Consider the following 16,189-nt stretch of genomic DNA (forward strand, 5'->3'; position numbering starts at 1 on the left):
TCTTAAAGTCTTTGTCTCTACTCTGTCAAGCCATGTACATGAAAGGGAACTACACGAAAGAAACAATTCTTCCTTGCATGAGTCATCTGGGCTTTGAAATGTTGTTTTGGAAACATCCCCCTCAGACTCTGTTGGCTGATCAGAAAATTGCAAGATCTGCCTGCTGCTCAAGTGGGATGCTCTGCATCTGTGTGAGATGACACATGGCGGTAGTTTTATGTGCTGCTCTTTATGTGTAAGCTAGGTGCCAGGTTTTGTTTTATTTTTTTTTTTTCCTCCAGATTCGTTAATTGTTAACTGTGTTTGGCTTGTCTGTTATGGACATCGGTTCTTTTAAAATGCTTTCGATTCTCTGTGCTTCTCTAGCCAGAGGGAACAGTGAACGGAGGGTTTGAGGTGACATTTTTCAGCGGAAGTGAACAGAAGACCTGAATACAAGGCACTTGGAAGATGTAAGAAGCAACGATGAGGACTGACTTCCTCTGCTTCAAGAAGTGCACGTTCACTCCGATGGCAGGATGGCCCAAGTGCGTGAGCGCCCAGCTGCTTAACAAGCTACACGCACACAACCCCATCCCCAACAAGCATTTCTTAGAAGAAAAGGAAGGGGTGTGCACACAGCTCCGACTTCTCCCCTAAAAATCGTGACACACCGTCATTTTTGTAGATACGGGAATACTTGAGTGGAAAGCTTCTAAATTCATTGCCTGATGTGTTACGGACCTGACATTAGCAAACAGAGCCATCTGCTCTAAGCAGCCAATGGGGAATCTTAATATTTCACTGTGCAAATTTGCAGTGTACATTTAAATGATTATTTTGTATGTGGTATCTCTCTAGTTACTATATACCACTAAAGCCTTTTCTCTACCCCTAAAAAGTCCTAAGGAGAACCTTGTCTTACAGGCTGGTGGGATGTGCCTGTTTGTACATCTTTTCTGTCTGTTCAGCTGCTCTGCCCCATGTAGCTTTCACTGGTTCCTTGCAGGGAGTTAGGGACCTTTAAACACGATGGGGACAGCCAGTCTGGGTCCTGGGTGGAGTCTTTCCCCACTGTCAGTGGGTGTCCACCTCAGAGGCTGGGCTCTGAAGTTCATCGCACCGCACCGCACCGCACCGCCTTGTTTCCCTCTAGCCCTTTCCCCTCGGGCCTAGAGAATGTGTATTTTTAGAGCCTGTTTACCTCAGTTTCTGTGTGTGGCAGCTGGCAGGAGAGGGCAAAGACAATAATATTGGAAGCATGTGACCAATGGGAGCCTGGGAAGTCTCCAGAAGCAGTCTGGTAGGCAACCCTTTGTGCGAGCTAGTGTATAATTCCTCTGGGGTTTTGCCTGTCAGAGATCTTTTCCACATTGCCCCAATGCTACTTTCTCCTAGGACTCAGCTCCCGGGACCAAGCCACGTTTGCTATCGTAAATTTTAGGGCAGGTAACTGTTACCCATTTCTTGAATATGAAAGTAAAGGTTAATATTTGATATCTACCACAAGAGGCCATTCACAGGGTAAGAGTGACTGGGGTGGACATGGGCTCCCTGAGGCGTGCTCTCTCTCTGTGTTATACTATATCACAGGCATGTTCTCTTGTCTTCTAACTACCATTTGAAAATCCCTTTCATGATTTTGCAGTATACCATCGTATGAATTCAGCAAAATTTGTTTGAGTAGTTCATGATGGATATTTAAGTTAGTTTCTGGGCTTTGTGTGACTGAAGACATTCATCAGGGAAGGGGCCTGTTAACTTCCCAAAGGGACACAAATCTGGTTTAAGTTGTTGGCCCTGGCTATCAGGTCATCGGTGTGTCTAACAGTCTTTTCAACTAGAAAAAAAACATGCTTTTAAGTGAGATACAATATTTATGCCTGGCCTTCCTTGTCACATGGAAAAAATTAATTTCAAGAGGTCAGTAAATGTCACAGATTTCACAGTTCTGTGAAACATTCTGACCAGGAGCCTTTCATCAGCGGTTTATGCAACAGTGTTGCTTTTACTATAAAGAGTTGATATGTAAGTATATGAATTCGAAAAGATCTAAACTCACTATATATAAATTTTATGCGTCACTTCTTCATTGACTAGATTGCCTTTGAGACACTCCTCAAACATTTGAGCTTGGCTGTTTGTTTGTTTGTTTGTTTGTTTGTTTGTTTTGCCATAAAAACGGATGAGGGCTCACCAATCAGGATTTAATTAATAGAAACTGAAGAGCCAGATTTTGGATTTCTGCGTTTTATCAGCTGGAGCCGCAGTAGTCCCGGTGTCTGGTGGGAAGTGGGCCCGAGATTCCTCACAAGATACCGAAACCTGCAAACATGCAAATGGCTTCTGTAAAATGGCTTACATGGTATTTGTGTGCAGACTACAGACATTGTATTATGCACCTGAAGTCACCTTCAGGCTATTGGAGTGTCTGCTAGGAAAATAATACAAACCAGGCGCCTGTTTGTGATCACTGCAGACCTAACTATAGGATAAATGCATGCCAGCAACGTGACACTTGTTCTGAATACTTTCAATCGGGAATTGGTCCCACTTGATCAAGGAACTCATCCTGCTCTGCCTTCCCCACCCCCCATGGGCATGTTCTGTGGAGGACTGGGAGTAAGTTTGTTTTTTTCTTCTTTAAGAACTACTTATCTTATGTACATGAGAACAATTTAGACGTCTCCAGACACACCAGAAGAGGACACTGGACCTCCTTACAGATGGTTGTAAGCCACCGTGTGGTTGCTGGAAATTGAACTCAGGACCTCTGAAAGAGCAGTCAGTGCTCTTAACCACTGAGCCATCTCTCCAGCCCAGGAATAAGCTTTGAAAAGAAAGGAAATTATGAAGGTCTTTGCTGTAAATGCAAAAGCATTTCTTCTTTTTTTCCAGTCTATGGTGGACAGACTGAGCGAGCCAACAGGAATCTAACTTGAATAAACTCTTAAGATGAAGTCACGTATAATTAATTGCCTGGCTCTGCATTCTTTCCAAAGTGATGGCTCTTTAGTATTCACACTTGTGATAACTTATGATTCCTGGGGACAAGAACCCCAAGACAGCCAATTTAGGAAGAGGCAGTGGATGCTCTCTTATATAACTCTTGTGCTACTGTAATGGGCCCAGAGTTTAAAATATCTACTTGTATGTTTTTTTTTTTTAATAGTGCCTGAAACAGTATATGGTGCTGTCAATCCGAGAAGGCTGTGGATCTCCTATCACTTGTCCTGACATGGTGTGCCTAAACCACGGGACCCTGCAGGAAACCGAGGTATGGATGCATGCCACGGCCTTTCCTTCCTCCTGGCCGAACTATTTCCTACATCTTGACCCTTAAGTATTGCCTGCTAGGGAGTTAGCGGAGGTTAACTTTTTAAAGGAGTGTCTTATTGCCACTCGGAGCTGGAATCCTTATACAAGCTGTGAGCGCGGCCGTTTATCTCAGCTCCGTTTATGGATGTCTTCTTGCATGTTGTAGAAGCTCTTAAAACAGGCCAAGATGCTAGAAATCAAACCGGTCAAGAGTAGGGCTTGGAAGGTGCTTAAGTTAGTGAGTTATACAGTATATAAGCGATTGTGGTTCTCTATAAGTTTGTTTCCTAGGGTAGCTTCCCACAGAGCTGGTCTGAGGTTGAAAGATTTCCAAAGAGCAGAGAGGGAGGCCTCACAGCTGGGCTGCCTTGGGCATCAGATAAGTCTATCCTCTTGGAGCAGGTTTTCCTATGACTCCAGGTTATAGTTTATCTCATCGCTTTTGTCTGATCCCCCTCCCTCGTGCCTGCCCTGAAATCTGCCTCTGGATCTTCAGTGCCTATTCACCTGAGCATAATGAACTCTTGTCTAAGAGAACATGCAATCTTCCAAGAAGGCTCCCGAGAAACCGATGAAATAAACTGTCCACTCAATAAACAGGGGACACCTGACAGGACACCTGCCCGGCCCCAGGCGTTCCTCCTGGCCTTCCTTGGCCTGGGTATTATTAGCTAATCTTCCCCACAAGCCTCACAAAGTCAGGTGTTTTCTTAGATACGGGAACTGAAGCCCAGGGGCTGTAAGTGACTTACCTCAAGGGACCGATCCAGAAAGAACTGGAATTCTAATCCAGTTCTCCTGTACCACAGTCACGTAGCATTAAGAGGGGGCAAAGTAGGCAGAAGAAATGTGCAGCAAAAGACTGGAGAGTCAGAAGCTCGGGTGGATATGAATAGATATACAGGCGGATATCTGTGTGTGTGTGTATGTCTACATCTTTCTGAATACATTTGCTTGCTTTTTTTTTTTTTAACATACCCTTTGCTTTGTAAGAGAAGCAGGGAGGAAGTGCTCTAGCTACTCCTGCCCTGATTCAGTCTGTCCTGTGTGCAGTTTATGAAACATGGCTATAAGGAAGGTTGGTGTAGAATCAACTCATCTTAAGAAAAAGATGGAGTCTAAGTTTTGCTAAAAAGATGATACTGAAGATGTTCATCCCCCCCCCCCCATTACCACCCCACTCCTCCAAGGACCACTGCTGACCTCAGTGCTTTGCAATTCGGAACAGAAGAGGCAGGCATGGGAAATGACCCACCAGGGGCTCTGGACACCGCGTGCTGTGTAACAGAGCTGGGTTTTGTTTCTGTCTTTGAAAGATTTATTTATTTATTTATTTATGTATATGAGTGCTCTATTTACATGTATGCCTGCGTGACCAAAGAAGGTATCAGACAGAAGAGGGCATCAGATCCCATTACAGATGGTCTGTGAGCCACCATGTGGTTGCTGGGAACTGAGCTCAGGACCTCTGGAAGAGCAGCCACTGCCCTTAACTGCCAAGCCATCTCTCCAGCCCAACAGAACTGTTCTTAAAACGAGGCCCCAGTATTTGAGAGCATCTGACTTGGCATTGTCCTTTCTGACTTTTTCCTCTGATGTCTGACTAGTCCAAGAATAAATAGAGAGAGCATGAGGTACCAGTACCACCCTGTGCCTGGTACTGAGGAGAGGCCCGGGCAGTTGAGCAGCAGCGTCCTGGGGGAGCTTCTGTCCTGGCAGAGAGGTCATAAACGTATAGTGAGGTGGATAATTATGCAAGTGAAACACAAGAGATATAAGATAGGCCGTAAAACCTGGGTTTGGGTGAAATCTTACTTCATTCCTGTATGAAGAAAATCTATAAGCGAACACAAACGAACAGTTTGGTTGAGGCTTTAAAACAAAGTTTATGAATCCAGGCCCAGCCTGGCAGTTGCCAGTCCGGTGTGGATATTTAGTGGTATATTAATTAAAAGCATATGAAAGAAACTCAGTTCTTCTGGTCCTCTGCTTAATCATTGCTTTGAAGTGTTCGTAGCCACTCACACTTAATGGCTACCTGATTGACAGCGCAGAGCAGAGCGTCTCTGTCACTGAAGAAAGCCTAGTTGCACAGTGTTGTCCCAGACCTCACAGACCTCACAGGGTAGCACTATTCACTGATGTCTTGGAGGCTGGCGGCGAGGGCTGATGTGTTTAGAACAGACCTCCGGTTTTCCGTTGTCCTTGCATGCCCATTTCCTGGTCACCTGCTACACAGTCTTCCCCAAGGGCACACTCCTTTCTGGTGGTTTCTGGCTGTATCTAGCTATTCTTCCAAAAGCAATTTTACTTTAAGGCTATATTAAAAGCAAACAAGCCCATGATATTTTTCTTTCTCTTTCTCTCTCTCTCTCTCTCTCTCTCTCCCATATATATATATATATATATATATATATATATATACATATATATATATATATATATATACACACACACACACATATAATCTCATAGTGAATTTGAGAAAACAGAACAAAACTACTCCAAACTGAGCAGTTTCAAAATTCATCAAGCCCTTTTCTCCTTAGATGAATAAGACTCTCCAGGGTACTCAGAGGCCATTCCTATTCTCACTGGCTTTACAGAGAGCCCAGCTAGAGATGAGCAGTCAGACGCAGGAGTCAAGTTCTTAAACAACCTGCCACGGCTTCCAAACCTTGTAATGGCAGTTGGGAGGGGGTGGGTGTTTTCATTCTGACTTTTGAACTGAACAGAAGATGGTATTGGAGATCTAAGTAGCTACATCTGTTTAGTTGGAACTCTTCCTTTAAAAGTGGAGATGCCACACACAGATGGGCTGGGTACCTTCCTGGTACCCAGATTTCCTCGGATGGAATCCTTGTGCCAGCTACTGTGTGGCCTACATTCTCTGCAGTTCTGACTGTATCCCAGCGGGGCTCATTCGTATGCCACCTGACTGGATCCCACCACCTCAACCCATTTCTCCCTTTCACTTGAGAGAAATGCTTGACCGTCAGAGGTAACACATAACCATACGTGTTAGGAATGGTTCTGGCTGCAGCTGGCTAATCTCTTTTGTGTGCCTGCTTTCCTGGGTAGATCCGGCTTGCCCACTTGGCTCTGCTCCCTCTGTCTGTCTTCCTGAATCCTCCAGATTGGCTCAGCTGTGGCTCTGCCTCTTCATGTTTGTCTGTCAAGAATAGCCTCGTTAGTAAAGCATTCAATGCCCCGGTTCGAGCCCTGTTTAACTTCCACCAGAGGCGGGAGAACATTGCAGCTTCCTCTTCAGTGTCCCAGAAGTCCCATGATGGACAGTGGCTCGCAGCTTAGAGGTGACCTTTCTGGGAGCCCGGGGAAAGTCAAGTTTTCCTCCATTGCATCACCTGGTACTTTCATCTATTGCTCTGCAGGCTTTTCCCATGTATCGGAACCAGGAACCTTGTCCAACATGGAATTATAAATACAGGGCACAGATTGTTGTTTCTGTCAGCATTACTTTAAATAAAGTTCTCTGTTGAAAGGCGATGTTTAACCTCAGCAGTTCCCTGCAGCGTTGGAGAAGTGGCATGACTCCGCCTGGAGAGCCTAGGCTGTCTGTGCCCTGTGACATTCCAGTGACAAGCATATCGAACCACTTGAACAGTACCTGTCACTGTGTGGCCAAGGCAACTGAGCTGCCAGCTGGCAGGGGAGGGCAGGCATGAGCCTCTCAGCCGCCTCTCACACACCGAGCTTCCTTCCAAGTCCTGGGGCTCTAAAACGACCAGCCTGGCTTTTACTTCCAATGCCACACAGTATGCACCAGAGGCAGGGTGGGGACAGTTGGCCTTGCCAGCAACAAGGGCTCAGAATTTCGGTAGGAATGGATTTGGAGTGTAGAGCCCAGAGGCCTAGGGGAGGAGGAGGAGGAGGAGAAGGAAGAGGAGGAGGAGGAGGAGGAGAGTTAAGGACTCCGAGGCTACACGTGCAAAATAAATACAGTTTTCCTCCAGATCATGTGTTTATTTAAGGTGGCTTTGGGAGAGGCCGCTGGCGCTGTAGGAACGCTCCGCTGCCCTGGCCATCGCTCCTTTAACTCTCTTCCCTCCCATTTCTGTGGTGGGAAGCAGGAGGGGGAAAGAGAAGGTACCCAGGCCAGGCTAGGGAAACTCCTCCCATGACTGGGAGGTCAGGGCACAAACAGGAAGGGACCAACTGTGTCTCTAATACCCATCCATTGGCATGTTTGCCGGCTGGAGAAAAACTAAATTCTGGAGGTGGGAGGGAAGGGACAGGGGACTCTGCCAAAGCAGAGCGAAGAGATATTTTTGGGGTTCCCAGCTGAAATTTATTTTTGAACACATTTAAAACCTCATTTTTAGATGTATTTAAAGCCCCCATGTAAGTGGGAGATAAAAATCTCTACGCTCTTTAAAAGCTGCCCAGGAGAGCTAAGCTGCTCTCTGGTTGAATCCGACTCAGCTGCACTCAGAAGCGTTTAACCCAGAGGCTGGCCCAGGAGTAAATTGAGAAGCGATCTTGGTCCTGCTTTGATGCCCTCTGGCGCTTTCCATTCAGGATTTGGCCTCTAGTATTTAGGTGTTTGTTACACTCAGATGAATGGTGGGTGCCCTTTCTGCTCTGTTAGGAGGAGGCACCGTGCTTTTCTGGGTTGGGGCAGAAGACATCACTGGTTTCCATGTCATTGTGATTAGCCTTGGTATAACAAGTGGGCTTTCCTGCTTCCATTTTTGCAAGTCACGGCACCTCAGAAGTGGCCCAGACCTTGCTCCCTGGGTCATAGTGATCTACTCACTGCCAATTGTACTCATCTCTGCAGTCTACTGGCTTGTCAATCTGGTTCTCTCTACTTTTTTTTTTTTTTTTTTTTTTTTTAAGCAGCTGATTTAAAGGGCTAGACCTGAAAAAAAAATCTTGGCTTCTCTTTCCTATTGGCCTGACTTTACAAACCAATAGGCGGCGCACCCTGAAGCCTGTCCTTAACTTAAAAAATTTAAACTATGCCATTTTAATGTTCTCATTCAAAAGAATATATGCTGCATGGCCCACATTTCTTAGGGGGAGGGGGGCCACACCTATTACTTACAGTGTAGATATTTGTGATGAGCGGGTTCCACTCTCCCCTCCTGTTCCCTCTCCTCTTTTCCTTCCTTCTGTAAAAAATTTTAAAACAAGGTTAAGGTTAATGTGGGTGGGGTGCTTGTTTCTGTACTATGGTCATAGCAAACAGTGATAAAGAAAGCTCTGTCCTGCTCCTCATTTCTCCTCAGCTGTTTAGAGATACACAGTCAGCCTGTGCATGGCTTCTACATGTGCTGGCACACTTTCTTTCACCTTAGCACGCACGCTGAGGGCAAGCTGGGCTTCCTCATGGCAGAAGCCACATCGCTCACCCTTGACATACTTTCCAATTCTCCTCCTGCCCCAAGTTCCTCAATTTTGTCAGTCCAAATATCTGCTTTAGACAGTATCTAGCTCCCTACGGGACAGCTAGATACAGACTTCTCGAGTGGCCTCACTGGCCTTTGGTCCCAAGCCATCTCAGAATAATAGAGTCACCACTCCACAGTCCTGGTGTGGGACTAGAACTCACGATCCTGTGCTTTAAAGTCAGGAAAACTCCTTACACAAAACCTGTTGAGATAATGCCCTGAACCAGTGACGGTACTTACATGTGTAACCTTTTCTCTCTCATTGTCCTCTCTCTCTCTCTCTCTCTCTCTCTCTCTCTCTCTCTCTCTCACACACACACACACAGAGTCATCTGTGTACCCAATGACTGAAGAACTTTAATAAGGCCTTTATCTTTATCTTGTGCGTCTCCCAATTGTTGAAAGGGTGCTAGCTATTTTAAGTATCTTTGACTGAAGGTCTGGAGAGATGACTTAGTGGTTAAAAGCATTTCCTGTCCTTCCTGAGGACCCAAGTTTGGTTCCCAGTACCCAGGTTGGATGGCTCAGAACAGACATTAAATCCAGCTCCAGGAACTCTTAGTGCCCCCTTCTGGTCTCTTTAGGCATCCACACACATGTGGCCGACCTACTATAAAAAAATGATCCGGAATTAAAGCACTCCTACAAGACACATGCAAATTGCAAAGGACAGAGACATCTGGCTTAATCAAGTCAAGCTGTTAATCACCAGTATCCTCACCCCATGTATCTCCTGAGGGCCTCCAAGTCACATCTGATATCCCTACACCCCTGAAAAAAAAAAATCACGACCTGAATCTAATCACAAGAAGGCATTGAGGGCAACCAAAGCAAAGTTGAAGAACAGCATGAAGGTTGCTGGTCCGTACATTTCAAACACATGAAGAGAAGGAGAGAGAGAGATAAACTGTCATCTGTCACCGAGGGCCCAGGAGACCCTGCAGCTAGACAGAGGGCTATGATTTGGGTTGGGTACCAGACGGGGAGAAGGCATTAGCTGGAGGATGTGTGAAATCTTAGTAAGTCCTGGCACTGATTCAGGTGAATTATACCAATTTCAACTACATTCTTTTAATAATTAATGCTGGTTTTGGTACGAGGTTCTCCCTAAGGAGAAGTTGAGAGAGCAGCGTGCAGGAAGTCTTCATCCAACCTTTATGACATGTCTTAAGTCTGAAATTAAGTCTGAAAAAAAATCCAAAAGAGCATTGTAATGTGATTTTGGACAATTTTGAATATCTTTGTTGGGCAAAAAAAAAAAAAGAGGATAAAGGCAGAGCATGAGATAGCCCTTTATAATCTCATTTATTTCTTGTTGATCATGTCCAATCATACTTTTAACAGAACTGTAGCGAAATACACACAGTTTGAAATTGGTCCTATTTTTCTTACTAAGGAACGTTTACTTAAGGTACCCAATGAAAGCACATTTTTGTTTTCAGTTTGGTGAAAGAAAGCTTGAAGGGGGAACGAACATTCTTCAGAATGGACTGAATTCGCCAAGCTTAGTTGGTATAAGGGAGGCTAAACTTGCTTATTTTGTGATCTTTAATTCATTTTTTTTTGTTAACTTGGTTTGACTGATTTGTGAAATAAACAGATTGAGTCTGCTTTTGAGGTACATAATTTGATTTTGAATGTACTTTTACAATGTACTGTATGCTGGGCAGTGGTTGTGGATGCCTTGGGAGGCAAAGGCAGGTGAATCTCTCAGCCTGGCCTACAGAGAGAGTTCCAGGACAGCCAGGGTGACACACTGAAACCCTGTGTCAAAAAAAAAATATTTATTGTATTTATTAAATGCAATTTTAGTTACAACATCAACTCACTATGGTTTTCTCAAAGCAGGCTTTGTTTTATCAATTGCAAAAGTGTTTTTATTTAAATGTATTTTGCAACAAAATTGTATCTATAGTTTATACTATGTACACATATGTACTACATAGTACATAATGTATATTACAATGTATGTGTATAGTAGTTTAATAGTTTCCTGATGGAATTATCAAGGCCAAGAGGAGGGGCCCACATTAACTCATTGGATTTCTGGGAGGCTGATCTCCAGTTGTTCCATCTCTCATTTGTAAGTGGGTAACATCACTATAGTTATACATCACCATCAGTGGCACTAACAGTGTTAGAATTCCAGTTTCTAAGAGCAGTTAGCTTTTCCTCCCTCTGACTTTGAGATGGCAAGATGTTTCATGGGAAGTGTCTTTGTTAGCATGAGTCATCATTGTTTACTAGGAACCCGTGGTTCATTCTGCTGTCTGAAGAGGACACAGGATGCTAGTCACAAGGAATGTCATAAGATAGACTCTCGATGCTACTGCATCACGTGTCAGTGTGGTGTAAGTGAAGCGACTTTAGTCAGTACCAAAGTTGGTATCACACAGAGCACACCATCTCTGCATACAGAATTGGCGTAATTGCTGAGGCACTGCCTGCTCGACCTCGGATCCAAAGTGGTCTTTTGAAAGTTTCTCTTTTTTTTTTTTTTCCATGAGCATAGAGAAGGAAAGCGCCTCTTTCGATACCTGACACAAATAATGTGAGAGACCCAGATATCAAAATGTGGTCAGTAGCTGCTGACCAAGGGATGGAGGCAATCAGGGAACTTCATCACTAATGGGGGCAGTGGGCAGTGTGCAGATTACTGCATGTGTTGCTGCATGATCAAGTAGAGATAATGGCCTCCAGACAACGCAGAGAAAGGGTGTAGAAGCCAAGTTGGAGAAAGCTATGGGAAAGGGCTGGCACCTTGGGGCCCTCCGCTGACCAGGATCTCATCTCTTACTGTCTCTGTTGCAGATTGCCTGTTTGGTGCCTCTGGATGAGTTTCAGCTGTATCAGCGGCTCAAGTTTGAACGAGGTACACACTCTTCTGTTTATCCCCATGGTGAACGTAGCTTTGACGCAGACCGTCTTTACACGAGCTTCATGAAAGATTAAGGCCACTGTGGGCTGTCGACAGAACCACAAGGGGGCTGCAAGAAGTGGAAACAGCAATTGGCACATCCAATATCAACTGTTCCAGCCACAGCTTGGGGGTGTGGGGGGCTCAAACCAAAAAATGCAGACTAGCAGGAAATGAATTTTTCATTATGTTGGTTATTTTGTATTTTTTTTTTAATCTGGACTGGGTCCAGAAAGGTATTTCGAAAGTGAGCTGGTTTCATAATAATAACACAAAGAAAAATAACCTCTCAAAACAGGCTTTTTATCATTGTTTTTCTCATTCCTGAAAATCGGTTTTCAAACATTAACCAGCCGAAGCATTGCTATTGGTCCTCGTGATAAAGTATTCGATGCCCCGCCTTCTGATACCGCTTTTGTAGTCATGGTGATACCCAGGCGTTTGGATAGGTGCTATTCTAATAGAATTTACAGAGTGCTGGGCTGATTTGTCTTTCTAACTTTGGCGGTGGAGGGATTTTTGCAGCCTCTCTCCCTACAGAGCCCATCTATCTGGAGGGAGTAGTGTGTTTTCATTCCTTTTGTCTCTGACAGGTCTTTTCGAGGATGCCATTCCCCCATTCCCACCCTTAGAACAGTCTTGAACGGAAAACTGTATCTTTTTAGTACTTGAGGCATCCCGCATAGGCCTGCTGTAGTCTTGCCGAGCGTAGTACCAGCCCTAGTCAGAAAGAAACATAGAGTGACCATCTGAGGAGCAGTGTTTTGATGTGGAGTTGTCACCTTGCCTCAAGTGTAGAGGGCATGGACATCTGTCTGCGATGCTCAGCGCTTGCTAGGGATGTCACCATTGTCTCCTTTGCTTTTCCCAAGTACCCTGAAAGGTGATGTGTTTAGGGAAACAAGAAAGAAAAGCACTGGGAGCATGAAGAGGGGTGTCGAAGGGAGTCTTGAGGCAGGGGGATGCCATTCACCTCCTTCAGCTAAAACCTGCCTTGGTCCTTCGGTCTATGAACTCCGGGCCATTTTGTCCCTCTGTCATGGGTGGATCACCCAACTAAACTCATAAGGCTGGTATAGCAGATTTTTTTTTCTTGCGGCACACATAATAGCATTTCCTCTCTCTACCACCATCCACTCTACTACACTACCCATCCCTGTGCAGCAGGCTCATGTTTTATTGTTTACACATGGGGTGGGTATAACAACTCAATATTAGACAAGTGGTAATGATTCCCAAAGTTAAAACACTCTGTGGATTGGTTCTCCTGATGAATGTGTGGTTTTGGTTGATTTTAAACCTAGTGACCAAGAGCCGATGTGAGATAAGGTTGATATTAGTATCTATAAGCCATGTCCTATAACCTTTTCCTCTGTCATATTGTTATTGATAATGAAAAGCCCAATCACCTTTACACTGCACTCTGTTCCTCTCCTGTCCCCCTTTCCCAAAATGACATCATCATAACACTCTTTAGCAAGCATTTTCATATTGCCATGGGTGTAATGATTGCCACATTGTTAATGGAAACAGAACACTCTTTAGTTAGCTGGCCAAATAGGTCTTTGCATCCAAGTAGAGTTAGTAACCTTTTGAGTGAGGTACACTTGGAGAATAATGAACAGACTGTTTGTTTGTTTGTTTGTTTGTTTTTGAGACACGGTTTCTCTGTATAGCCCTGGCTGTCCTGGAGCTCACTCTGTAGACCAGGCTGGCCTCGAACTCAGAAATCTGCCTGCCTCTGCCTCCCGAGTGCTGGGATTAAAGGTGTGTGCCACCACCGCCCCGCTAATAATGAACAGATTATACTCTTTCCCCCTGGTGGCGTTTGGCTGCGTGGGACTTTTTGAGTCCCCCAGTGTTCAGCTCTCGTTAAGGCTGGTGACACCTTCATACCACGTGGTAGTGCAGTCTGTCTAATTACAAAAGGTTAGGCAGGCTTTGTAGCCAGGGTGTCACTATAGGTGGTGTTGCCTCTCTCTGTGTTCATCCATGGTAAGTCGATCAAATGGTTTTATTTATGCATAGAATTTATTTTTCTCTACTTACTGCCCCACTGTGGATCTCTTGCATTGACAATAGATTTGATTCTCATCTCATAAAAGAGGAAGCTAAGGTTAGTCTAAGATCACATGACTTTATTATAAGTGTCTTACTTATAAAAAGCTTAAGTTGTATAATTTTTTATTTCCTCAAGCATCAGTCCATCTCTTTGACAAGGATGGTCTGCCATATCCTTCACAGCCCTTCTTGGCAGACACACTCTCTCTCTTCGGGGTCATGTGTCCTGTACCCCAGAGTGGCCCAAGCACAACAGCACCACCTGCTTTCTCTTCATCTTACTCCACATCTTTTTCTGGAAGGTTCCACCCTTAGTTTCCTAGGTTCTAGGATGTTGTATAGAAACTGAAAATTCCACACAACACACCTTATCCATCTCCTTTAGTTCAGATCCTCCTTCAGCTTCCCCTTGTCTTGGCTCCTCCTTTCTCTAGACATCCTCCAGGAGACAGGACTCACCTAGGTAGGATGCCCAACATGGCCATATTAAAGAGAAAGGAATCCTATGAAGGCAGTAGCAACTAAAATGTATAGTCAGCTATAATTTAGGGGCTCATATTAAACTTACCAAGCATGAGTTACACAACATTTTGGGGGTCTTGTAACAGTGTTAGAGTAAGTGACTTTAGATGTTATTCCAAATTTGAAAATCTTTGAGTCTTTCCGAGTCTCTTGTGAGAGTCTTTGATGGTGGCTACTCTGGCTATATGGGTTATATTGACTGTAGCAGCTGTTAATTCTGATTACTTTAGTTTAATGGCATCTTAACTGTCTGCGGCAGAGCCCTCTACTTTGAGATACCAAAGGCAAATTAACTTCGGCATAATTAAAAATGCATCAGGTCATAGAAGTTAATACAGCTTGATATATATCAGCTGACAATTAAATTAAATTGGAGGTGTGGTGTTTCCCACAATAATAAAAATTCCTGTGGTGTCTCTTTTGGGGTAGATGAATTGCAGAGAGTGACAGGCGAGCCACTCTGGTGGGTTAAGAAAGTATGCAACAGAATGAAAATAAATTGCATACGGCACATGTCAAATGTTGTTGGTTGTCATGTTGGAAAAAACAAGGGTGGGCAATTCCGTTTTGTTTTGTTTTGTTTTGTTCTCTCTTCCCCTTTCACTCCCTTCCCCAATGCTGAGCTTGATTGGATCCAGCTTTTGAGAGCTGAAAACAGTTGTCTGGGTCAGATCTAACTCTTAGATGCCCTGGCACTTTTCAGTATCGCAGGCTGTTTCGATTTCCTAATAATTGTCAGAATGCAGAAGTAGAGCAGTCTGAAATAGCCTTGCTTTGCACAATCTTATCTATCTTAAGATAGATAGCTGTGGGGCTTCCCTTCAGCCACACAGATCTCCTTTGCAGAAACAAATTGCAGTTTGAGTCTGTGACTTGGCCTCTGAAATGAAGCATGTCACATTAATTAATTAATTAGCTAATACACACCGTGTCATGCTTATCATAACGTTTCAAAGTCATTATTTGGGGGTGCTGCTTTTTGTCTAAATTCTTTATGTTCTAGGTATATGAACTTAGCAACTACTTATCCACTTACACATTCATAAATTTATATAATATACATTTATGTAATAATATACTTGGATCACATCCCTCCCTTGTCCTCCTAACCACTCCTTTTCCCACGGAACCCAGCCAGTCTCCTCCTATTTGCATGTCTTTTAAATTTACTTATTTATTTTTGTTGCGTTGTTGTGTGCATGATGTGAGGGGAGAATCTTGCATGCCAATGCACGGATGACAGTCAGGGGGAGATAAAAATCTGTGGAGTTGGTCTCTGCTTCTGCCTGTATGTTGGCTCCAGTGATCAGCATCAAGTCACCAACCTGGTGCTTCACATAGCAAGAGCCCCTGCCTGATGAACCATCTTGCATGTGGATTTAAGTTTGAAGGGAGGGAGCAGCCACCACTGTACACGTGAATCCTTGCAAGCAGGAGCAGCAGAGCTCACTCACTGCAGGATGCTGGATGGGCTGCATCTATGGCTGCAGAGCCTACGTACTCTAAAATGTATTTCCTATCCTGGGTTAGCAGAGCCAGGCTCAGCCACGGCTCGAGTGGGCTTGCCGGCGCGTGTGGGCTTGCAGACTGCTGTGCACAACCATGACCCTCCCTCACAGGTGACAGAAGGTCCAGAGCTGAGGATGAGAGGGGAGATGGGGCGCCTCGGATTAGATGGAGCTAGGGAGGGAACTGTCATTTCTGAGTCTCTCAGAATACAGTTCCCAGTTCACAAATTTGTAAATACTTTACATGCACCCAGAGCCCCAGCCTTGTGGAAGTTACTGTATCTTCCCAGTTATCAGTAACCCAGAATAAGAAATAAGTTTTACAACCAGCCCTCTTCATGTGTGGTTCCTGCATCCGTAGATTTAGACAACCTCACGTTGGAAATGTATTTTTTTTTAAATTGCGGCTGTGCTAATGCTCATCTTCCATTATTCCCTAAATAATATAACAATTATCTACATGCCATTGT

At 44.4% G+C, this 16,189-nt stretch overlaps 1 protein-coding gene across 3 annotated transcripts in view; it reads left to right on the forward strand.

The window, feature by feature from the left end:
• Positions 1-16,189, forward strand: part of Rnf144b (ring finger protein 144B) — a 129,391-nt gene that overhangs the window by 98,840 nt on the left and 14,362 nt on the right. For all 3 annotated transcript variants that reach the window (XM_029468249.1, XM_021180309.2, XM_021180310.2), the window contains exons 3-4: positions 3,152-3,256; positions 11,523-11,583. In XM_029468249.1, coding sequence (XP_029324109.1) covers positions 3,152-3,256; positions 11,523-11,583 — 166 coding nt within the window. The remainder of the gene's footprint in view (positions 1-3,151; positions 3,257-11,522; positions 11,584-16,189) is intronic.

The sequence above is a fragment of the Mus caroli genome, chromosome 13, assembly GCF_900094665.2.
Source record: "Mus caroli chromosome 13, CAROLI_EIJ_v1.1, whole genome shotgun sequence".
NCBI lineage: Eukaryota > Metazoa > Chordata > Mammalia > Rodentia > Muridae > Mus > Mus caroli.